The 24,866-nt window shown below is 34.0% G+C and overlaps 2 protein-coding genes across 11 annotated transcripts in view; one reads left to right on the plus strand and one right to left on the minus strand.

Moving 5' to 3' along the window:
• SOS1 (SOS Ras/Rac guanine nucleotide exchange factor 1) overlaps positions 1–24,866 on the plus strand; it is a 153,619-nt gene that overhangs the window by 106,056 nt on the left and 22,697 nt on the right. For both annotated transcript variants that reach the window (XM_021087586.2, XM_021087587.2), the window contains exons 9-15: positions 7,668–7,795; positions 8,591–9,246; positions 19,210–19,291; positions 20,058–20,180; positions 20,683–20,786; positions 22,315–22,537; positions 23,666–23,785. In XM_021087586.2, coding sequence (XP_020943245.1) covers positions 7,668–7,795; positions 8,591–9,246; positions 19,210–19,291; positions 20,058–20,180; positions 20,683–20,786; positions 22,315–22,537; positions 23,666–23,785 — 1,436 coding nt within the window. The remainder of the gene's footprint in view (positions 1–7,667; positions 7,796–8,590; positions 9,247–19,209; positions 19,292–20,057; positions 20,181–20,682; positions 20,787–22,314; positions 22,538–23,665; positions 23,786–24,866) is intronic.
• The window catches only part of ARHGEF33 (Rho guanine nucleotide exchange factor 33), a 133,272-nt gene continuing 108,865 nt past the window's right edge, over positions 460–24,866 (minus strand). For 5 of the 9 annotated variants that reach the window (XR_014842172.1, XR_014842170.1, XR_014842173.1 and 2 more), the window contains 2 exons: positions 16,871–17,029; positions 15,866–15,967 (listed from right to left, as the gene is read on the minus strand). Coding sequence is in view for 2 of the 9 variants with exons in the window: in XM_085019499.1 (XP_084875625.1) it covers positions 16,948–17,029 (82 nt within the window). In the remaining 7 variants the exon portion in view is untranslated. Of the gene's footprint in view, positions 544–15,865; positions 17,030–24,866 lie in introns of those variants that run through there. The other 4 variants (XM_085019499.1, XM_085019498.1, XR_014842169.1 and 1 more) reach the window with 3 other exon arrangements.

Raw genomic sequence — 24,866 nt, forward strand, 5'->3', positions numbered from 1 at the left:
CCTGTGGCTGTGGTATAAACCAGCAATTGCAGCTCTGATTCAACCCCTAGCCCAGGAACTTTCTTACGCTGCAGGTGTGGCCATAAAAAGAAAAAAATCAAATTTAAAAAATTAATGTTTTTTGTTTTCCTTTCTCTTGGTTGAATGTATTTTTAAAATTATTATTTGAATTCTCAGTAGATTAGGTATTCCTATAAATATTTCAGTGTTGCCATTTACTTTTTAAAACCATAAAATATTGTCATATGGTTTCTTTGACATGGAAATTGGAAATTGAACTTATCATCAGTCTGTTAAAATCATGAAAGCCATTTTAAGAATGAAGATATTCTACTCTGAAAGATATATAGAAAGTTCAAGAGCAAATATTTAGCTAAAAGTATTAAATTATTACTTATTTTAAAATAGCTTTCTTGAGATATCATTTACGTACCATAGTGTTCTCCATTAAAGTAAGCCTTTTTTCTTTCTTTTTTTTTAAATCAGCTCCCAAGCACCTTTAGGGGAGGAAAATCTTTTCTTCAACCCTCTTAGTCTTTCTAGCTGGAAAGGAAACTGACAGAGATTAATTAACAGGAGAAAAACACTCAAATTTATTTCGTATAAGTTTTACATGACCCAAGAACCCTGGCATATTGACTATTTAAACTTGGAATACAGAACCAGGAAGGTCCTCCCTCTGACCTCTGACCTCCCCTCTGCTGTCTTCTCAAACTCCTTCAACTTAAAATAGTCAGTATGCCAAGGTTCCACTTTGGGAGGTTGTGTGTCCTGAACCCCATCACATCCTTCTCTCCCACTCTCATCCCATCACTTACTCATGAAGTTTATCTAGAAAAAGCAGTGACTCTTTTGCCATCAGTAATAAATGTGTCACACCAAAAGTTGCTTTTAGCAGCATGAAGAAAATCAGGAATTTATGGTGGTCTTTATAAGGTTAAAGAGATTTAATGAAGAGGAAAAGGAAATAGGAAAATGTAGGCTATTTATTGTCCAACGGTCTATTGAACAATTCGACTTATTCATTGTGTAAGCAACTCAAATATACTCTCTTGAAAACTCCTTCTTATCTTTCCCAGCAGAGCTAATCCTTCTGTCCTCATTCACTCAGTGAAATGGTCCCGGTATCATCTGGTTACTCAGAATAGAAACCTGGAAGTCCTCAACTCTTTTGTTCTCCACATCACATCCACTTAGTCACCATTGGATTCATCTTCTTTTCATTTCCTCTCAGTACTCTGTGAGGACCATGATCATTTCATCTGGGTTATCACAAGTCTCTCTTTAGTCTCTCTTGCTTTTCCCATCCCTTCTTCCCCCACAATTTGCTCTTGTTTGGGTAACCAAACCAAAGCCATCTTTCTACAATGCAAATTTGATCAACATTAGTCACTAACTAAAACCCTTAATAACTCCCTATTGACCCAGGTTAATGACCTAGTTTCTAATAAGGCCTAGAGTCCTGAGTTGGTCCTTGTTGACTTCTCCAATATTTTGACTCATCACCTCTCCCCACTCCCATCCTTCCCACCCACCAGGTTCTACTCTTCAGCCAGTGTCTCTCAATCTTGGTCCTAAATAAGCCTTTGAATTACACATGCTATTTCCTCTCCCTAATTTTTTGTACCTTTTTTTCCCCATGGCGTAAACATTCTTATCCTCAAGGCTTCAGCCATTTTCTTATGGAAGCTTTCCTTGCCATCTTCTCCCTTTATTAGGTTAGGAGTTCTTGCTTTGTATTTCTGGAGTGCCCTCTATTTTCCCCATCATAGATAGCACTTTGTCATTCATTTGCCTTTTCTTTCACACTCTAAGTTCTAACATCAGGCACCAGATTTAGCTTGTTCATCATCATATTTTCACTGCTAAATATTTGTTAATATTCGATTGATACTTAACTGGCTTCCCCTACAGAGCTTCTCTTTTAGAGTTTTTTTTTTTTTTTCACTCAGCTACTACTAATATTCAAAATAGTTTCCAGAAGTATACAAAAGATTGTTTAATTTTAATTATGTCAATAAAACTTGTGACTTTGCTCAGAAATGTTGAAAATTTTGGTGTTCACATTGTGGCTCAGTGGGTTAAGAACCTGACATGGTGTTCATGAGGATGTGGGTTTGATCCCTGGCCTCAATCAGTGGGTTAAGGATCTAGCATTGCTGCAAGCTGAGGCATAGCTCACAGATGGGGCATGGATCCCACGTTGCTGTGGCTGTGGTGTAGGCCAGCAGCTGCAGCTCCAATTTCACTCCTAGCCCAGGAATTTCCATATGCCACAAGTGTGGCTGTAAATAGAAAAAAATAGTGAATTATGAGTCATGTTATAATTTATATTTTAAGATTTCATTTTAATATTTTCAACTATTGACTAATAAAGATTTCTTTTAAATTATAATTATGAAAGAACTGTACTATTTACACTATTGTACTATTTATTCCATTTAATATATACCACCTTGGTAATGATCATCTGCCCACTTATCTTGGGGGAAAATGAGGAATTATGCTGGTTAAGTAAAAGAGGATTGAATTTTGTTAATATCATTAATATATGCTGGTAGAAATATTGTGAGTTGGAGAATTATCTGCATATTTGAAATCATTTTAACTCAAAAAATAACTTTTGAAGGGAAAGGAAGGAACTAGCTATGAAATTTACTTCACGACTCCCATCTTTGCTTGTGTTCTCAAATTATGTGATGAACTCATATATGTATACATAGTTTAAGATAGATAGGTATTTATGTTCCATATCTTAGACAATTATAATGTGTATTTCTTTTTTGGGGGGAATTAGCTTTTTATTTATTTATTTATTTATTTATTTCCCCAATACAGTTTTTTTTCTAATGTACAGCATGGTGACCCAGTTACACATACATGTACATAATGTGCATTTCTTGATTGTATATTTTGTCATTCTTGTGCCATGCAGTTGATCTATTTGAATGGGCTAGGTTTTATTTGGTGACTATTTTCTAAACAGGTGTTTCAAGTCATTTCAGTTCTTTGGGTAGTATATTGAAAAAGTAACCAGACTGAGAGTTGAAAATTCTGGGTTCTGGTCCTGCCTGCCTCCATCATCAAGTAAATGACAGTTCCTTCATTTTATGTTATTTCATGTTGGAGAAAACTAATTTCCTAGAAAGGAAAGCATAGGAATTCAAGTTTTTGGTTTTTTTTAATGAGAGGAGCCATTGTATGTTTATAAATTGTTGAACTCAAAATGCATCAGGTACAACACATTATTTTTTTAATGTGTAAACCAATCTTGAGTTTTATTTGTTTTTTGAATACCATTGTGAATTATCTTTTTCCAGTTCACAGCTTCTTTTTTTTTAACATGCTTTAACAACTTTATTGAAACGTTTAACAACTTTATTTAAAAACTTTATCGACACACTAAACAATTCACTCATTTAAAATGTGTGCAATTCATTGGCCTTTAATAAGTTCAAAGATTTGTGCAACCATCAATGCAACCAATTTCAGAGCATTTCTATTATCCCCAAAAGAAACCCTGTACCGCTTAGAGACACCCCTCAAATCTCCCAACAACTACCCCTGCCTTACTTTCTCTCTATAGATTTGCCTATTCTGGACATTCATGTAAATGGAATCATACATTTATTTGGCCTTTTGTGATCTTTTGTGACTGGTTGTAAAAAGGATCGCAGTTCACAGCTTCTTAAATTTAATCCTATTTATCTTTCAGAATTTTCTTTGGACATGCAATATACCATATTGACTATTGCTCCTTCTACATATTTCTAAAGGACTCTCTCAAAAAAAATCTGGTAGAAGTGGCTCCTTTCTTTTGAAAGTGTAAATTTTATCATCTGTTTAGATCATATGACTTACCATTGTGATTTAGAATATGATACTCTGGATGAGTTTAAATATAATTTCATAAACTAATAAAACTAATTGGGTTTGTAAAATTAAGTTGTTAATACATAATGTCGTTAAGTAGGCACCTATGAAAAGCATGGTGTTGAATATCACTGGTAACAAAAGGAGTTTCATTTATATACTAATTGCCACTGCTTTGTTTCTGTAACAATAATAAGCCACTCTTTTTTTTTTTTTTTTTTTTTTTTTGTCTTTTTGCTATTTCTTTGGCCGCTCCTGCGGCATATGGAGGTTCCCAGGCTAGGGGTCGAATCGGAGCTGTAGCTGCCGGCCTACACCAGAGCCGCAGCAACGCGGGATCCGTGTCTGCAACCTACACCACAGCTCATGCTAACGCCTGGTCCTTAACCCACTGAGCAAGGGCAGGGACCGAACCCGCAACCTCATGGTTCCTAGTCGGATTCGTTAACCACTGCGCCACGACGGGAACTCCTAAGCCACTCTTTTTGATAATAGTTAGCTTGAATCACTCAGCATCAATACCCAGTTTAAATCAGCTGTGTTAAGTAAAAGAAGCAAAGATGTTTATATGAAAGGTCATTTATTACATTGAAGTTTGTCTTAGATGATTAACTAATGCTATGTAGGTAAATATTACATTTAAAAACAATCTTCTCAACAGTAAAGTTTTACAGTTTTTGAAGTAGATTTTAGGTATGTGATTTTAAAATACATTAAAAATATTTTTGAGATACCAGTATATTCTATATGTGAAATTCTCTATAGTTAATGGTAGACAAATGACCCAGAAACTTGAAACATTTTTAGAATAGAAAGTCAAATGCATGTCTAAATGGATTTGTTACTTTCACAGTTATTTTTATGTGTGTTAGAATTGTGTTCTGTGGAAGTTCCTGTTGAGGCTCAGAGATAACAGACCTAGCTAGTATCCATGAGGATGCAAGTTCGATCCTTGCATCAGCAAGTTAAGGATCTGGCATTGCTGTGAGCTGTGGTGTAGGCCGGCAGTTACAGCTCCAGTTAGTCCCCTAGCCTGGGAACTTCCATATGCCGCAGGTGCAGCCCTAAAAAGACAAAAGGAAAAAAAAAAGAGAATTGTGTTTACGTATAAGTTTAGGTATGTGTGGCTGAATTAATAATGTAAAAAATATCAAAGGTCAAAATATAAAGGATTCAGTAATATTCTACTGTTTGTGTCAACTCAGGACTTAAAAAATTACTTGATATCCACTTGAATACTGAGTGATTAAATTCTGAAAAAAATTCAGTGAAATAGTTCACTCTTTAATGGTGCTTTCACTACATCATTTAGAATTTTGCCCTTTCTTAATATTGCTATCAGTGTTAGATTGACTGCTGCCTTTGAAACCTAAACCTTTTAAAGTTAATGGTAGCATTTCATTTCATTCCAGAAATTCTGCCATATGAGAGGCAGATAGGTATCCATTAAGTAAAAACCTAGTATCTTTCTTTATGAATAATATGGCCTTTGGCTTTCTTTAATCTAGCTGGCCATAGTGAAGAAAAATATTTTGAGTAAAAGATATTGACGTGTTTTTTTAAATGTGTCTGTTTTTAAGTCTCTTATCCTTTGGAATCTGTCTCACATACACACACCCCCTTTTATGTTGGAAATTATTGTGAATGGGTTTTTGTTTTACTTAACACAGTTGAGACTGAATATTTTTCTAAAGAGTGCAGATTATTGTTATAGTGGAAAGCATGGTGAGTTTTAAATAATGGATATAAGATATTTGGATAATAAAACCTGAGAATTAAATAGATATAATATGGTATTTATTACTTCTAGAATATTTGAGTATTAGGATATTTTAAGGAGTTCCCTTGAGGTACAGTGGAAATGAATCCAACTCATATCTATGAGGATGCAGGTTTGATCCCTGCCCTTGCTCAGTGGGTCAGGGATCCAGCATTGCCATGAGCTATGATGTAGGTCACAGATGAGGCTCGGATCCCGAGTTGCTAAGGTGTGGCGTAGACTGGCAGCTGTAGTTCTGACTCAGCCCCTAGCCTGGGAACTTCCATATGCCATGGGTGTGGCTTTAAAAAGCCAAAAAAAAAAAAAAAAAAAAAAAAAACCATTTTTTTAAATAAGTTATTTTTGTAAAAATGGTTTGGAGCATTGAGTAAGAATATGTTTACTTTTCATAGGTCATCAATATACATCATATGTATGTGTATATATAACTAATCTGTATCAGTTCAAGCAAAAAAGAAATGTGTTATTATTCTTTAAGAAATAACTCTCGGAGTTCCTGTAATGGCTCAGCAATTAGCGAACCTGACTGACATTCATGAGGACCCCAGTTCAATCCCTGGCCTCATTCACTGGGTTAAGGATCTGGCGTTGCCATGAGCTGTGGTGTAGGTCACAGGTGGGCTCAGATCACATGTGGCTGTGACTGTGGCGTAGCCCTGCAGCTATAGCTCCGATTTCACCCTTAGCCTGGGAATCTCTGTATGCGGCAGGTGCAGCCCTAAAAAGACAGGAAAAAAAAAAAAAAAGAACTCTCAAGAACAAAAAGTACTAATGAATAATGAAGCTCATTGAAAAGTAAGCCTTTGTAAATTTGAATTTTTTATGATTTTCTCAAGTCTTTTTCTTTATGATAGACAGTAACTGTTCTTAAATGTTGTATGAAAGCTTTATTAATAAATGTTACTTCTTGGAGTTCCCTGGTGGTACAGCAGGTTAAAGATCCAGTGTTGTCACTACTGTGGCGTGAGTTCGCTCCCTGACCTGGGAACTTCCACATTCAGGCATGGCCAGAAAAAATATGTTAGTTTCTTAACTTTTCCTTTTTGGTAGCCACAAACAGATTTATAAGGTTACTGAATTATTGTCACCTATTGTCATTCATAACTCAATTGCTTTTTTGAATTACCACCACCTTGTCGCAATGATAATTAGCCATTATTGATGACTCAGTCCTTGTTAAAAACAGACTCTTCTGTCCAGCGTATGTAATATATTTAGCCACTGATTGAAAACGTGCTTGAGTTTTACTAACATGTATGATCCTAGTTTTATTCAAAATCTTAACATATGAATATTGACAAGGTTCTTCATGATAGTAACATTAATTATGTAGTAGAACTGCAAAGAAAACAACTTACACTGTACATTTACAGAATGCTTTCATTTTTAATAACAACGCCATAAAATAGATTGGGGAAGCTTTTTATAAGCCTCATTTGACATATAAGAAATATGAGGCTCAGAAGTCATATAATTTTCCTGAAAGATCACACCGAAAGTGAGTTGAATTTTATCTTAGGTTTTGTGTCTTCAGGTTCCTCTCCACTATGTTGCTTCATTCTCTGTATATTTATCTTGCATAGCATCCCATTGCTTACAGCAGTAGTGTGGGAATCAGAATTCTAAGAGCAAATTACACACTTCAAAAAAGACTCACCTGTGTGTTTACTTCTGTGCCACGTCCTATGATAGTTAAAAGATAATTTTTCCTCCTCATTTCTTTTTGGTAGTATGCATCTGAGAAACTGCACATTACTCCCTATCACAAGATATGATGTCTTTTAACACTGTTTCTACTCCTTTTTTTTTTTAACATGGAAAACTTGGTGGGATGTTGATTTGGATAGTAATACATAGGAAGACTTTTTAAAAGAGTAGTATATTTTATGACGTTTAAAATGTATTACAGTAGAAAGAGTTGAATCAATGTTATCTTTATCCTTAAATAAAATAGGCTTATTTTTTTGTACAGAACTGTTCTGCTTGTTCAGATTTGTCATTTTTTACTTTGCAGCAGTTAGAAGAGAAGAGTGAAGATCAAGAAGACAAGGAATGTTTGAAACAAGCAATAACAGCTTTGCTTAATGTTCAGAGTGGTATGGAAAAAATATGTTCTAAAAGTCTTGCAAAACGAAGACTGAGGTGAATAATTTCACTTTTTAAATTATCTTCCTTTTCACCCTGAATATTGTGGTATAAATTAAGGGATCCTAGTCCCTACTCAAGTAAACAATGAAGAAAATAGTGTTAGTGACAAGCTTGGTCTTTCAAAGGAAGTGACATCAAAGCCAAGAGAATTTGTTATTGTTTGAAAAACCTTTCATATTTGTGCATTTTCCTTGCATACTCCCAGACAAGACCTCCTGAGAATCAGCTGGTAAGCTAAAGGAGAAATACAATGTATTGGGTAGGTTTATGTCAATCTCTGAAAATAAAATTAGTAGTGTTCTTTATTTTAGGGACTTTGTAACTCAAGGCATTAATTCAGATAATATACTTCCAGTTTCCTAGTTATTATGTGTGCATGTTTTTTAGCTTTTAGATATTGTCCACTTAAGCATTCCTAGATAATTTTTAATCTCTTAAATTACTTTAATCTCTTTTTTTTTTTTCACTATATTGGGCTACTTTTTTAATATTTGTCATTCTAAGTATTTAATAGCCGTAGTAGAAATAATCATTCTGTAGCTAAATTTATAGGGGAGAATTTTGTCAATAGCCAACTGTTCTTTTTAAAGCACTAAAAAAAAAAAATGTCTCTACGGTATTGATTTAGTTTCCAAAATTGTGCAGTTCTGTTAACACTAACATATTTGGAGAATTAGTGAAAACCTTCTCAATGCAATGTTTTTAAATATACTTTTGCATTTCCATTTATTTACATGAATTATAGATTCCCTGTCTTCTGTGTACTAACTGTTTTTTCCTTTATCCCAGTGAATCTGCATGTCGGTTTTATAGTCAACAAATGAAGGGGAAACAACTAGCAATCAAGAAAATGAACGAGATTCAGAAGAATATTGATGGTTGGGAGGGAAAAGACATTGGACAGTGTTGCAATGAGTTTATAATGGAAGGAACTCTTACACGTGTAGGAGCCAAACATGAGAGACACATATTTCTCTTTGATGGCTTAATGATTTGCTGTAAATCAAATCATGGGCAGCCAAGACTTCCTGGTGCTAGCAATGCAGAATATCGTCTTAAAGAAAAGTTTTTTATGAGAAAGGTACAAATTAATGACAAAGATGACACCAGTGAGTACAAGCATGCTTTTGAAATAATTTTAAAAGATGAAAATAGTGTAATATTTTCTGCCAAGTCAGCTGAAGAGAAAAACAATTGGATGGCAGCGTTGATATCTTTACAGTACCGGAGTACACTGGAAAGGATGCTTGATGTGACAATGCTACAGGAAGAAAAGGAGGAGCAGATGAGGCTTCCTAGTGCTGATGTTTATAGATTTGCAGAGCCTGACTCTGAAGAAAATATCATATTTGAAGAAAACATGCAGCCCAAAGCTGGAATTCCAATTATCAAAGCAGGAACTGTTATTAAACTTATAGAGAGGCTCACATACCATATGTACGCAGGTAAGAAATATGAACTTGCCTATCACTTTTATTTTCCTGTTCAGGCTGATTTTTCTTCGCTGCACAGGTCATTGTGCCTAAAATAGAAATCAGACTAACAACAAAAGACCTCCGCATTATCAGAGTTCATCTTCTTCTGATTTAAAATACTTTCACTTTGTTTTAGTTTGAAATTTTATATTTTTTTCTACCACGTTTACATATGTTGTTTTTAAACTTTATAACCAGTTATAAATGAAGTTACTGAGCTAAATTTACCCAGTTAGTGGCAAAATTAAGACTAAAAGTAGTGGTAAATCATGATCATTAGGGTCTAAAAATCTTTTTTCTCCTTTGTTTCTTTTTTTTTTTTATCTCTCTTATTACTGAGATTATAAAATCAGTAAAAATTTTAATATACATCCATAACCAAAATTGTGCTGGTAGTACAAATATGCACAGCATTGCTTTTTCTTAATTTCCATTCCTAAAGTTTATTAAATTTAACAATCCTGGGAGTCATTTAGGTTTTCAGTATTTTTTACTTTTTAGAAGTGATATTATTTAGAAAACAACTTCACCTTCTTAGCGGGCATTTTAGAGACAAACATAGGGGCTTGGGCTGAGGGATTGAGATATGTTTGTTTCTAAATTGGCTGCATATAATATTTGAGAGGTAAGGAACAAATATAATGATGCATTTATTATAGGTAACTTTATTCTATTAAAGTAACAAGTGAACAACAAAGTGTTGTTCAACTTCCCTACATAGTAGGAAGTTTGATTGTTGTAAAATACGGTGGAAAGAGCACTGAATTTAGATTCATACCCTTATTCTATCACAGTTCGTTAAGGCCTTAGAACCTTAGTTTTCATCTCAAAAATCAGTACCACAACAGCCACCTTAGATATTGTTGGAAAGAATAAATGAAATAAAATACATTAAAGCTCTTTATAAATATAAACTTATTTTCAAAGAATACTTTAACTACAAAGAGATATGAAATCAAGCATAACTCTTATAAATGCAATTCTTAAATAGTTGAATATGTAAGTTAACCTCTATCCCCATACTTTTTGTTTAAATATATTCTGGCTCCAAGAGATGTGTATTTCTTGGGAAATTCCTCCAGTTTTTAAAGTCCTACAAAGGGTTCTCAATTCTCTCTGGAAACTATTCTGGCACCAGTTAGATTAAACTTTTAAAAGATATCCATTAACAAATCCACTGTAACAACGATGAATGGTATTTGATAATGTTAACCTGTTCAATTTATTAAATGTTCATTCTGAATCACTTACGTGGCCTAGAAGTTATCAAGGCCACCTTGCAAAAAATTTAGAATATTTTTGTCAGTAATATCAAAACACTACAAAACAAATCTGTTTCATTATCTCCACATGTCTCTGGGGTAAATAAGCCAGTTTTTTGTTTTTAGTTTTTATTTGGCCTCTAATTGGTAGTTCTTTTGCTAGCCTTATCCATGGTAAAATAATAGTTTTCCATAGGCTAATTTTAAAAGCAGTTTGGTAGCTTATATTATTAATTAATGTTAGGAGTGCTACATTATTGAGTATCCGAATTTTTTTCTTTTCTTTTTACGACTACATCTGTGGCATGTGGAAGTTCCCAGGTTAGGGGTAGAATTGGAGTTGGAGCTGCAGCCTATGCCGCAGCCACAGCAACATGGGATCTGAGCCACATATGTGATCTGTGCTATAGCTTGTGGCAAGAAAGGTACCATGTGTGAGTCTAAGCAAATATTGAAAAATGCATTCAACCCCGACATTTCCTGAGACTTGGTGAGGCAAGAATCAGGAATTTCCCTGGGAACTGTTAACCTTTAGTTGGGCAGTGGCTGGTCAAGTAAGGCCAAGCCTCAGGATCTTTAGGATCCCAACAGAAAAGTGATATCCATTCAAAATATGTAAGAGTATTTATTTTAAGATTTACCATTTGGTAGTAGCAGGCAGTACCGAAACATGCTGGATATAATTAAAGAAGACTCTAGGGATTGCAGTTTTACTAGTGATTTTTCATCTTGAAACTTCTGTGGACAGTGTATTCATTTTACTGACCCCAAAATAAAAAATAAATCAAAGTACAGGAAATGTAAATAAGCTGTGTAGGGTTTTACATGAAAATGAAATAGGTTATTCTGTCATCTTTCTTTACATATAAAACTGATTTTGAGAGGTACAACTTTCAGTAATGAATATGACCTACTGATTTTGAGAGATACAATTTTTAGTAATTAATATAACCTATTTAGTTGGTCTTCATCAACTTCTTTAAGCTCTAGAATACAATTACAAAAATGTTTTATTAAATTACCTTAAGTTTGTGGTTGCAAAAGTTATTTCTTTTGCTACTTAAGAAATTTTTAAGTTTATGAAAATTCAAATTGTTCTTGCCACATTCTGATTTTTGTGTCTTAAAAGATTTTTCAGAATTTTTTGGTATAAGCATTTTAAAGTGTCCATCATTTTATTTTAATTACCTTTGTTTTGAGTTCTTAGACTATTTAGAGTAAAATTAACCCTTGGTATTTTACCTATATTTGTGAGACAGAAGCTCTACTATTTTTTTTTCCTGTGGAGTAATATAAGTGGCAAATGGTAAAGAAAACTGCTAGTGTTTACTGTCACAAGTCAGTGGTATTTGATTTGGAAAACATTTTCAGATTTCAAAAATTTTTTTTAAACTGCTTGCTTTATTTCACAGAATTATGATTATTAAGCAGTTATAAAGAACTATAATTAAATATTTATTTTCTGGGGAACTGAGCGTTTTGTTTATCTTTTGAATAAAGGCACTTTAAAATAAACAAAACTTATGCATAGCTGATAGTTTTTCTTTAGTCTTGGTGGTCTCTTCTCCTTAATGTACACAATGCTAGCCGGATCTGTAGACAACACTATTTTTTCTATGGTGTAATTAATAAATTACTTTTGATAGTTGCTCTTATTTACATTAATTTTTAGCTTTTGAGTAGGATGGTGTTTTAAATAATTTTACTTCTAGTTAAGTAAAAACACTGCTGTGGTGGTGGTTCAGTCCCTGGCCTAGGAACTTTTGCATGCCTCAGGCTTGGCCAAAAAAACAGCGCTTAAAATTCTAGATTTACAGAACTTTTGCAAAGGGCATTCAAATTTCGATAAGGTCTTTTACTTACTTTTTTTAAATGTGCGAATTTTTAAAAAATTCCTTTCATTAATTTCTTGAAGAACAAAAGCCAGTATTGGCTTTAGCAGTATTGTAGCCAAGTTTTTTTGTTTTTTGTTTTTTATTTTGACATTTTTCCTTTCTATCTTATTTTGAAGTGTAATTGAATAATTTGTCATAAATATACTGCTAGTGTAACTGGAATCCATAAGCAGCTTTCATGAGTTGTGGTTTATAGCATACACAAATAAACATTAATTATTAGCTTATTTAGACTCTTCTGTGAGGTCTGTGACAGAATTATTATGGGCAATATAGAATGTGTTTTTAAGTAGACCATGTGTGAACTTATAAAACATGAAAGCAATTTTTAAGGTTTTTTCCGGCTCAAATGAACTCTGAGTCCTCACTACAATAATAATAGATCATCTGACCATTTGTTTTAAGAACTGTTGGTCTGCTCTTTTTAATTTTGGTTCATTTGGTCGGTAGGTATTTATATCAGGAATCATACAGTGCAAGTTGTGGCTTACACTGAAACAAGAGCTAAAATTTAAATTGCGTATTTTTATTACATTATATAGAATTATAATAAAAGACACTGGCTGCAGTACATAGAAAATCCAGTAGCTAATAAGCACTACTTAACAGACATTTAAAATTTTTTCATTTCATTTTTTAAATTTATTTTTATGTTTTGTATTAAAGTATAGTTGGTTTACAGTGTTTCTGCTGCAGACATTTTTTTTAGATTATGGGTTGGTCAGACATTGTCATAGAAAACAGAAAACTGATTTAACCTTACTTAATTCAGACCTCACTTTGGCTTCAGCCAACTTGGTCCCTCAAGTGTTTTAACATAATTTATGAACAGAGCTATAGGTCTCAGATGATAACTTCCTCATTATATAGAACAAACCCCAAGACCCCTGAAGGTTATGTGATTTGCCAGAAGTCATATCATCAGTTAATTGTATAATAAAGACTAGAAGTTAGGTTTCTTGACTCTTAATAGAGTATATTCTTTCTGCCATGTTACACTGACTCATACAAGGTGGTTTTTTTTTCATTTTTAGAATATAGTATTTTTAATTATGTGAATTGAATAATAAAAATAAAGAGAATTATTTGCTTGGTTTGATTGCCAGTAATATAAATGACTTGGTTCACTTATGGCTAAACACAGATCTACTATGAAGCTATAGTCAGAGTTGGTTTTTGGTATTGAAATAGGTAATAAATCCCAATTATAGCTAACTTCCATTTTAATCCACAGATCTTAGTCTATAGTTAGATATTTTAGTTTTTAACAAAACCCAGTCTGTTGGTGGTGTTTGCTCTGTAAAATTAGGTGAATTAGAAAGTGCTTAAGTGTTGGTCAAAAGATTGCAACAGGATCTTATGTGGAACCTAATTTATAGTCTCAGATCCAGTGTTTCTGAACATACAGTAATTCATTGACTACATCAGAACTTTGGAATTCATCTTAAATGGTGGGAGGAAGAAGGGGTTTCTAGATCACTTTGGATTTGGCAAGGGTGTGAAGAGACTTCTACCTGCAGTAAGAAAGCACGAAGCAGTGTGTGTAAAGATGAGATGAGAGTAGGAATTTCACTTCTGTTAGAGTTATAGGAAATAATTTAGTACAAATTAATTATTGAGACTTTAAAACAACATGGGTAAAGAAATATTTGGAGATGGTATATCTGGTTTTGATAGTCTCTTTTAGAGAAATGAGGTGACTGAGATAGGAAGCTGACATATGCAAATAACAGCTTTTCATACTCAAGTGTGGGAAAAGTGTTTCCCATGCTTGGTGAACTTCTCTTTTAAAGAAAATGGTATTGAAAAAACTTAAGCTAGTTGATATTTTCCTTTAAAATATTTACTGCTATTTTGTGCCCTTATATAGAAAATTTGCAAAAACACTGGACTAGATTTCGTTGGAGTTTGTGTCCTATATAAGCTCAGTTTGGGTGTAGTAACGTTAAAAAAAAAAAAAACTTGAACAATTTTTGATCTATAGGGCAGTGTTCTATTTTTAAACTCTCTGATTTTTTTTTTAAGTGTTTGTGCGTCAGCATAGCGTCTGTTTCCTTTTTTAAGGAATTCAAGAGTAATTGTTTATAAATCCTTGTTGAGGAGCTTATTGTTTCTTGTAGCTTTTTGAATGGCTATATTAAAAGGAGAATTATCACATGAACAGACATCCTGATTAACAGTGTTTCACTATAGTGATTGGGGGAAGGGTATTCTTTACATAAATAACTCTTTTATGTAGTAAATATTTCATAAATTTAATTGACCTTGCCCAAAAAAAGTCTCGAAAGAAGGATTGAATTTATCACCCCAAATCTAGTATGCTCGTATTCTGGACATTAAATATATTCTGCGTTCATAAGATTTATGAATAATTGGGTAATAAAATATTGTCAGAGAATAGTTTTAGAGAGAAGGACACAGGCCACTAGAAAGCCAGCAGAAAATAATACCTACAGCTCATATTCGAAATAACCTGGGCTTAGACCAGAAACTTGATAGTAGAGTAGGCAGGTATTTGTACATATAGAGAGGTTGTGTAGACAGAGGGAAGCAGAGCAGCCAGTGAACATAGTGCAAATAATCTTGAGAGTCGAGTAGAAAAGAATGTTACCTAATAAAATGATGGAAAAAAACTACAGAGGACTTTCCTTGCCATTGCTCATATTGAACTCCATTAGGGGTTATGTTTGACAACGGTTTGTGGAATTACATCCACTAGCAATAAACAGAAATAGAAGAATACAGAAATAGTTGATTTTCATTTTCTCCACTAATATTTGTGCTCATGTTTTAAAACCAAATCAGCCTGGCTTCTGTATTTTCAATGCATTTGCCTTCCATCTGTCTCTGAAATACTATTTTATAATATAGGTAGATAACTGCTGCTACACAACCAAGAGAGGCAGTTTAAACTGATACCATTGTCTGATAAATATAATTTGGTACATTTTTTTCCCCACAAAGTTATATAACCTGTCCTGATTGATGGGTACTTTCAAAATATCTAATTATCTTAGTCTTTTGTATCATCAGTAAGATAAAGGTCTCCAGATATAAAGGTCTCCAGTGGTTAATGTGACATTATGTATGTTCCTATCACTGAAATGGAGAAATCAGTAGAAATAAAAATAGCTTCTGGAATATGGAATTTTGTATAAAATTTCAAGTACAGATGTTATGTCTTCTCTTAATGTAAGTTTTTCATTCATTAGCAATTTTCCACTGCTTTAGACTAAAAACAGAGCCTAAATTGATGCAAGCCTGGGAATACATGCATCCTTTTAAGATGTTTTTTGAAAGTAATTAAACTTATGCCAAATTTTCTTGGTTTATTTTTAGCTTCTGCTGGTTTTTTATTTTGGCAAGACTGCTCTTATTTCTAATCAAGCTGCAAACAAACTTGAGTCACTTTAGAAGTTAATACAACAGTGATGCTTGTGGGAGTGTTTATTTCACCGCCAGCTTCAGAAACTCCTCTTCTGAATACAGTGTACAGGAAGGTACAGCTGCTACTTCCTAAAATCTGGAAGAAGGCTTAACAAGAATTACAGAATCACAATTAGACTGCTAATTTTTCAATGACTTTAGTGCCTTTAACGCAAGATTAGCAGTTTTACAGCTACATTCTGAATTAATCATTTATGTAAATTTCTATAATCATTATATATAACTCATGGATTCATTCTTTATATTTAGATCTCACAGCTGTGGAAACCTTAATGGATCCTTTAATCCAGGGAGGTTATGTGATATGGTAGAAAAAAAGTAAATAAATTGAGAATCACACAGTCTAGACTCTGGTTCCATCTCTGTCACTCTATTGTGTGACTTTAGATAACTCTTAGTCACTTTTCATATGTAAAAAGGGAAAAACATTTGCAGCCCTGCTCACTTCACAGAAATCATATGGAATGAATTATGTGAATGCTCTTTGAAATCGTTACATAATAGTCATCAGGAATCAATGTGATCCCCTTTTTACTGATGTGGCACTAAGGCACATCATGACTGTCCCAGCATTGTCATCAGTTATGAAACTACTGAAACAGTCAGAAGTTTTGGTGTAAGATGAAATGGCTGTTTTAAAATAGTTTGCCTTTTAAAATAGCCAGTTTTCTTAAAACATACTTTAAATACCCTTAGAACTTGCTTTTATTGTTTTTCAACTTAAAAGTGTCTTTGATATCCCACAACTTTTTAGTTTGATATAGGTGGAATTTGAGAATAAATGGATCTGGATATTGATTTTAGACTTTTAGACTAAAGTAAACTTTTCTTTTAAAAAAGGGAGAGGTCACCCTTAATTTGGAACACAGCTCAGGGATATTTGGAGCACTCTCTTCTAGGGGCCTGGCCTCTCCAGCAGAGACAGCTCAGTCTCTCTACAGTGGCCGTTGCTTTTGCTTCCTAAACACATGATGCTTTGAGTAGCCTCACCTTACAAATAGATTTGCAGAACAGGAAGAAGATTCTTGAAAGGGAGGATTGTGATGAAACCGATATAAATCTCTGTTTTAAAATCTTGTACAGCCTTCTGTTTTAAAATCTTTTCTTCTGGTTGAGACATTAGTCTTTAACGTTTGAGGAACTCTGTAACTGAAGACAAACAATAAAATACCAACAGAGAGGAAATTACTAAAGGATTGTATCTGTTTAAATTACTTTTATCAGAAACCCACTCCAGTCTCAGAAGGTATAAAGCTAAAGGAGAAGAAGAATGTTTAAAACTAATAATTTTTATTACGTAAATTTTTCTTAACTTAAAAGTTCTTAAATTCAAGGTTGTCTGATACTTAAATCAATTTATTATCTTGCTGACCACGTATACCAATAGATTGGAAATAGATTTCTATTTTATGATAAATCCATCAGTCTGATTGGGGGGAAGTTAATTATAGTTATTTTACTTTAAGGCTAAATTCAGGGTGATTCTTAGAATAAGACTAAATAGATATTTCCCAAAGAAATGAATTCTGATTCATGCTGAATCCTGTGCTATTAAAAGATATTATACTTCTTATTGGAGTTCCCACTGTGGTGCAACAGGATCTGCGGTGCCAGGACTCAGGTTTATCCCTGGCGCAGCACAGTGGGTTAAAGGATCCAGCATTGCCCCAGCTGTGGCTCAGATCTGATTTCTGCCCCGGGAACTCCACATGCCACAGGATTGTCAGGGGGAACATTCTGTAAATAAAGAATCCATAGTGTGTAGTCTAACAAAAATAAAGGTGTTTGCTACTTTCAATAAATTCATCATCACATTAGAGCTTACCAGTGTATAGTGATGTGAAATAGGAAAAAAAACTCAAGTTAATGAACTCTCTCTCCTCCTTTTTAAAGACTCTTACAACTAAATGTGGACCTTGATGAAATTTGAGTAACAGAAGTGTTTTTTCCCTCATTATGGGAAGATTATCCCCATACCAACCCCACATCCCCTGTAGGCAGATGACAGCCCAGGTCTCTTGTGCTGATGACAGCAGCCTTTCTCGCCAACCTGGGGAAGAATACTGTCAAGGAGAGACTGGAGTAAGCTCTCCAGTAGGTTCACATGGAGATGTGAACAAAAAATAGGTTCTTTCATGGAAGGAGTTGAAGACTCCTGCTCTTATGATTGAATGTTCATTGTGTTACTTGAAATAAAAGTAATTAAAAGTTGTGAATAGAGCCAAGTCAACATATTCTTGCACATTTAACAGTTTTAATAACTACAGGTATTTGTAAGTATCTTCTAGCAGTTTATTAAGATCTCTAGCAAATAAAACAATTTAGAAACTATGTTTAACTTATCTATAGCATTATAAGATCCAATTTCCAGTTATATGCTCTGTTAACATGAAAAATCTAGATAACTAGTCCTAGATAAACTAGTCTAGATGGCAGGAAGAGTAATGGGTTATTGCTGTGGCTTTTCTGTTTACAAGGGAGATAAACCAACTGGTGATGCCCGGAGATCCAGGTGGCAGGTAGAAGCTTGCTGTTATGCTCTGCCTTTCTTCCTTTTGTATTCTTTGTGGCTGATGATTAGTTTAAGATCAGCTAGTTAGAGGGTGTAGAGGTCAAGAATTAAGTTGATGTGGGAAAAAAAAAATTTTTTTATGGCTGCACCCACCGCATATGGAAATTTCCAGGCTAGGAATTGTGTCAGAGTCATAGCTATGACCTATGCCTCAGCTGCTTCAACGTCGGATCGTTTAACCCACTGCCCACTATGCTGGGTCATGGGAATCAAACTGGCACTCCCACAGCAACCTGAACCACTGTAGTCAGATCCTTAACCCACTGCACCACAGCAGGAACTCCTGATGTAAAATTTTGTCTTTTTTATGTTTTGCTTTTTAGGGCCTCACCTGTGGCATATGCAAGTTCCCAGGCTAGAGCTCTAATTAGAACTGCAGCTGCCAGCCGACCCCACAGGCCTACACCACAGCCACAGTAACACCAGATCCAAGCCGCGTCTATGACCTACACCACTGCTCACGACATCGGATCTTTAACCCACTGAGCAAGGCCAGGGTTCAAACCTGCATCCTCATGGATACTAGTTAGGTTCATTACTGCTGAGCCACAAAGGGAACTCTCATGTGAAATTTTAGTACCAGTGGTTTCTCCACTAATTTAGGAAGCAACTAAAGCCAGCAGTTCATTACAAAGTCCAGAGCATTCTATGTGGTCAAAATATTGGCGCTTTTAAAACTGGCTAATCTCTTTTGAAAATGTAAATGATCATTCTGAATAAAAGACTGTAATAAGATATTTTTCCTTTTTCTTCATAGATCCCAATTTTGTTCGGACATTTCTTACAACATACAGATCCTTTTGTAAACCTCAAGAACTACTGAGTCTTATAATAGAAAGGTCTGTCAATTTAAAGTGTTTGAATTCTTTCTTCTTTTTAAAAATGAGATTTATCTAAGATATGCCTCTTAGAAATATACCGAATGAGGTTTAAATTGTAGTTCATGAATACTTTAAGAAAAAAATCTCTTAGATGACCATTTATTTTATAATGATATGTTAGCTTTGATTATTTAAATACAAAGTAGGCATTTTTTTTACTTGGAAACTCAGGATGTGAAATTTTAAATTTATAGAGTCAAATTAAAGAACTTTATAAAAATGTAGACTTTAGGCTCTGGAAATTCAATCATTTAGTGATTTAGATGTTCTAAACAGAATTTTTCAAATATACCACATGTTGAGGAAAATGGAGTGAACAGGTACTATAATCAAGAAAAGTGTTTCATCCACCCAAAGAACAATCACCTTTTCATAAATTGCCCTTAAAATGTTTTATGTTCAGTGATTTAGAGTAATTATACAAGCCAAAAGTAAACATCATTCCCTTAACTTTATAATCACATTTATTTTTAGACTTTACATACTTTATTATGTTTCTAATTAGCTTTATCCATATTGACAAGTATTTATTTTTTTAGAAAATTAAAATCATTAACCTTTACATTACAGAAGCCTCACTTGTTTTCACTGATGTATATATATATCCTTAGTGATTTTTTACAGTGCTTCTTGATTGTGTTAACTAGTGAAAAGGTTTGTAGTTTTCTGTTTGTATGATTTGATATAACTGATCTTTTCATTAGTTTGTTCTGTTTTATGTTAGGTTTGAAATTCCAGAGCCTGAGCCAACAGAAGCTGATCGCATAGCTATAGAAAATGGAGATCAGCCCTTGAGTGCAGAACTAAAAAGGTTTAGAAAAGAATATATACAGCCCGTACAACTGCGGTAAGCATTAAATAACTGAAGTAAATAAGTTTTTGTTGAACTTTTGTTTCAGAGTTGAAGTAAATAAGGATCTTTCCTAAGCGAGGAGGAAATAACTTGTAAAATTAGTGAAGTAAAGAGGAATTACCAGGAATTACTGTGTAAGTCTTAATTAACAGAATTTTGAAAGTGGTAAGCTGCTCGTAAGATTCAGGTTGAACAAAGTAAGGGTTAGAGGGACTGGCCCTTGGCAAAGTAGAAAATCTGTGATAATTTTACAGTCAGCCCTCCAAATCTGTGGTTCTACATCCATGGATTCAGCTACCTGCCTATGGCGTAGTACTGTAGTATAGATTTAATGAAAAAAATTCCCAGTATAAGTGGAGCCCTGCAGTTCAAGCCCTGTTATTCAGCAATTACTAATTTGGTGAGAGTTACTGTTTCCATTTATCCCACTCATTGTGATAAAAATTTATGTCTTAAGTTCTCATGTTTCAGTTATTCTTCTGTGTTAATGCCATAGAGTATTAAATGTATGTCGGCACTGGGTAGAGCACCACTTCTATGATTTTGAAAGAGATGCAGATCTTTTGCAGCGAATGGAGGAATTTATTGGAACAGTAAGGGGTATGTTTCTTTTTTATTTAAGTGCCTTAGTTTCATATGTAATAAAATTAACAATATGGTGACTATCAATACTGCTCAGTGTAGTTAAGAGGTATTTATAATAGTACCAGCATAATCAACTGAAGAAATTAAAATTTTTCATCAAACATTTTTGACCCACAGATTGCTCTATAATCACCCTATTGCTACAATGAATTTTTCATTTAGTAAATCAGCTTACTGATTATTTTGGAAGGTAAGATAGAAAAAAAAAATCTCAACTTATGCTCTCCTTATGCAGCTGAAAGTATGACCAACTAGGAACTATTGTGCATTATAACACCATGATGGAGGTTGACTGGGACACAATTAGGTGAATAGTGCATAACACATCAGAGAGGCAGTGGAGTATATTGAACTGAGAACTGAGTTCTCTGCCGAATACTGCCACTCATCACATAAATGACTCTGGCCAAAATCGTTTTGATTCTTTAGACTTAATTTGCTTTATCAGTAACATGAGAAGTTAGGCTTGATGATGTTCAGAGTTTCCCTTCTAGTTTTAAAGACTCTATGATTGCATAGGTCTAAGGATGTCCTGAACGAACTTGTTTCCATTGTACACTCTAAATCAGGATCAGGAAATTAAGTGTTAAATAATAGTACTTTCACATACAGTACAAAACAAAGCCACATCAAAAACTCACACAAAATGAAGGAATCAGTCCTCTGGCACTGTTTGTTTATAAAGTGCAGTGTTTGTCAGATTAATGGCTCATGTTATATGACCTATCCTTATAAATCTTATTGTAAGATATATCTTTTGGAGGGAAGATTATAATATTTTGAACTGAAATTTAGAACAATAGAGGTGAAAATTTCTACAAATAAATTACTTTCTAATTTTATTTAGAAAGGATGTTGAAGAATACATACCAAACTATTAACAGTGGTTACCCACATGAAGAAAAATGAAATTGGGATAGGGAACAGAGAAATGGTAAAGGAGAACTTTTTTTTTTAAATTTTGATCATTGGAACTTTTTTTTTGTTTGTATTTTTAGGGCCGCACCCACGGCATATGGAGGCTCCCAGGCTAGGGGTCGAATCAGAGCTATAGCCGCCGGCCTACACCACAGCCACAGCAACATCAGATCCGAGCTGCGTCTGAGACCTGCACCACAGCTCACAGCAACACCAGATCCTTAATCCACTGATCGAGGCCAGTGATCAAACTCACAGCCTCATGGTTCCTAGTCAGATTTGTTCCCACAAAGGGAACTCCCATTTTAACTTTTTGTAGCAAAGATATAGTCAGGTATCACTTAAATGATTTTTAAACTATTCATTTATTTAGGTCATGCTGGTGGCATGCAAAAGTTCCCGGGTTAGAGATCGAACCTGCACCACAGCAGCAACCCAAGCGACAGCAGTGGCAAATGCAAGATCCTTAACCCACTTAGCCAGCAAGGAACTCCCTAAACTGTTTTTATTAAAGAAATATTCAATAAAGTATTTCAATGTTATTTTTAATGTAATGTTATTTCAGGTAAAGCAATGAAGAAATGGGTTGAATCAATCACTAAAATAATTCAAAGGAAAAAAATTGCAAGAGACAATGGACCAGGTCATAATATTACATTTCAGAGTTCACCTCCCACAGTTGAGTGGCATATAAGCAGACCTGGGCACATAGAGTCTTTTGACCTGCTCACCTTACACCCAATAGAAATTGCTCGACAACTCACTTTACTTGAATCAGATCTGTATCGGTATGTAATTTGATATTCAAGTTGAAAAATAATTTCAAAGGAGTTATTTATAAAATAAAGTGCTGATTTCTGCCATACTGAATTGTCATAAGACACAAATGAGTACATGAAGTATCTTGTAATAACATAGGATATATGGAAGTTTTCTCTTCTTTCAGTCCCTGATCCCCTTTGCTCTGTCTGGATTTACATCTTCTCTTTCTCTGGTCACCCCTAGTTGGTAAAGCTAATAAGTTCAGATCCTGGCTTTACTGGTTGCTGGCTTGGTATCCCTGGACAACTTTAACCTTCTTGTGGAACTTCTATCCTCTGCTTCTAAGTTGCCTCAAGAGTAAAATGGAGCTAATGATTGTACCTATCCCTGTAGCTGTTGTGAAGTGCAAAATAGTTCATATATTTACAGTGCTTAATACTTTGCCCAGCACAGTGTAAAGGCTCAGTGAGTTAGCTACTGCCTTTATCATTATGAACTTAAGTCATGGCCATTTATAACTTTTTAGTTTTGGTACATTGATACAACTACTGTATCAAAAAATATCTGTTTCAAATTTTAAACTTGGACTATTTAGAATTTCAAACTATTTTTTTTAAATAAATGCAAAAGGGAACTAAATTTACAGATCTCCTCCCACCAAAGATCATCACTATTAGGATATTGGGATATCACAGTATTCCCCAAATCAGTATTAGAATCTATTTTATTTCTTACCTAAGGCCTTTTGATGATAGGATTTTCCCCTCTCCTTTTTTTCCCTTTCTCCTTCAAAAGGGGAAAAAAAGGAAGATTTATGAATTGCAATGGTTACTGTACCCTCATTGGACTGCCGATTATTGTAACATGTCATTATTTAAAAGAACTATCCTAAACTGCTTTGTTACCCTAATTTGTTAGTTTATAAGTGATGGGAAAGATATTATGAAGAAATGCTGATCTTGCCCAAAGCAAAATGCTACTATAAAGCAATTTAAAAAGGTACACAGGTACATGCATTTTAAAAATGTTTTAAATCTGTAGAAAAAAATGCAAAATTAAAATGTTTTTGTTGTAAATCTTTTATCTCATTTACTTAATAAAATAGTACACTAAAGGGAAGAGTATCGTGTAAAATTATGTCTTGATGATTTTAGAGCTGTGCAGCCATCAGAATTAGTTGGAAGTGTGTGGACAAAAGAAGACAAAGAAATTAATTCTCCTAATCTTCTGAAAATGATCCGGCATACCACTAATCTCACTCTGTGGTTTGAGAAGTAAGTATTACTGACTGTCTTACATTTCATAATTGTCAGCTATGTAATGAATTTCATTGTGATTCTATTTCTATGTCATGTCTTTTTGTTGTTCCTCTGTTCCTCCTTTCTTTTTCATTGAGTGGATAATTTTCTAACGTAGCATTTTAAAGTTGGGTTTTTTTTTTTTTAGTGATTGCTTTTAGGATTGTCACATACATCTTATCAAAATTAGCTTCAGATTTATACCAGAATTCCAGTGATGTATAGAAATGTTACTCCTCTGTAGCTCTATTTCCTTCCCCCCTTTTAGTGGTACTGAAATATGTTATTACATGTAACTAACATGTAATACTACATTGTTACAATTAGCACTTTACCCTCTTCATTTTCCATCCTTAGCTTGTTACAACTTTGCTCTCAGCTACTATTTGTATAGTTATTGGACATATATTTCACACGTATTACATTCCTATATGTTATAGGCCCAACAATATATTAAATACACATTATTTTATACAGTGGCTTCTTAAATCAGTTAAAAAAGCAGAGAGGAAAAAATAAGCATTGATAGTGTTATAATCATATAATTTACCTTTATTGGTACTCTTTGTGTAGATGCCTATTACTATCTGGGGTCACTTGCTTTCATCCTGAAAAACTTGGTTTAGTATGTCTTGTGTAGAGGGTTGGCTAGCAACAAATTCTTTCAGATTTTTTTTAATCTGTGAAAGACATTATTTTGCCTTCATTTTAAACAAAACAATTTTTAAACAATACGTCTATCTTCAAGTTTATTCTTCTGCCAGTTCAAATCGACAATTGAGTCTTTGGCAAGTTTTTTGTATTAATTATTATGCTTTTCAAATCCAGATTTTCCATTTGGTTTCTTTTATGAATGCTTGTGTCTTTTATGATACTCTCTGTTGATACACATTGTCATCATACCTCTTTTTACTTTTAAATCTTCAGTTCTGGGAACATATTCAGAATGGCTACTTTGAAATCTTTTTTTTTTCACGTGGGGCGGTGGGGAGGTTCTTTTAGGGCCGCAACCACGGCATAGGGAAGTTCCCAGGATGGAGGTCAAATCGGAGCTGTA

This window comes from Sus scrofa, chromosome 3, assembly GCF_054392235.1.
Source record: "Sus scrofa isolate SSC_HxYL_T2T_F1_AM1 chromosome 3, Sscrofa_HxYL_maternal_Yorkshire_Landrace_v2.0, whole genome shotgun sequence".
NCBI classification, from domain to species: Eukaryota; Metazoa; Chordata; class Mammalia; order Artiodactyla; family Suidae; genus Sus; species Sus scrofa.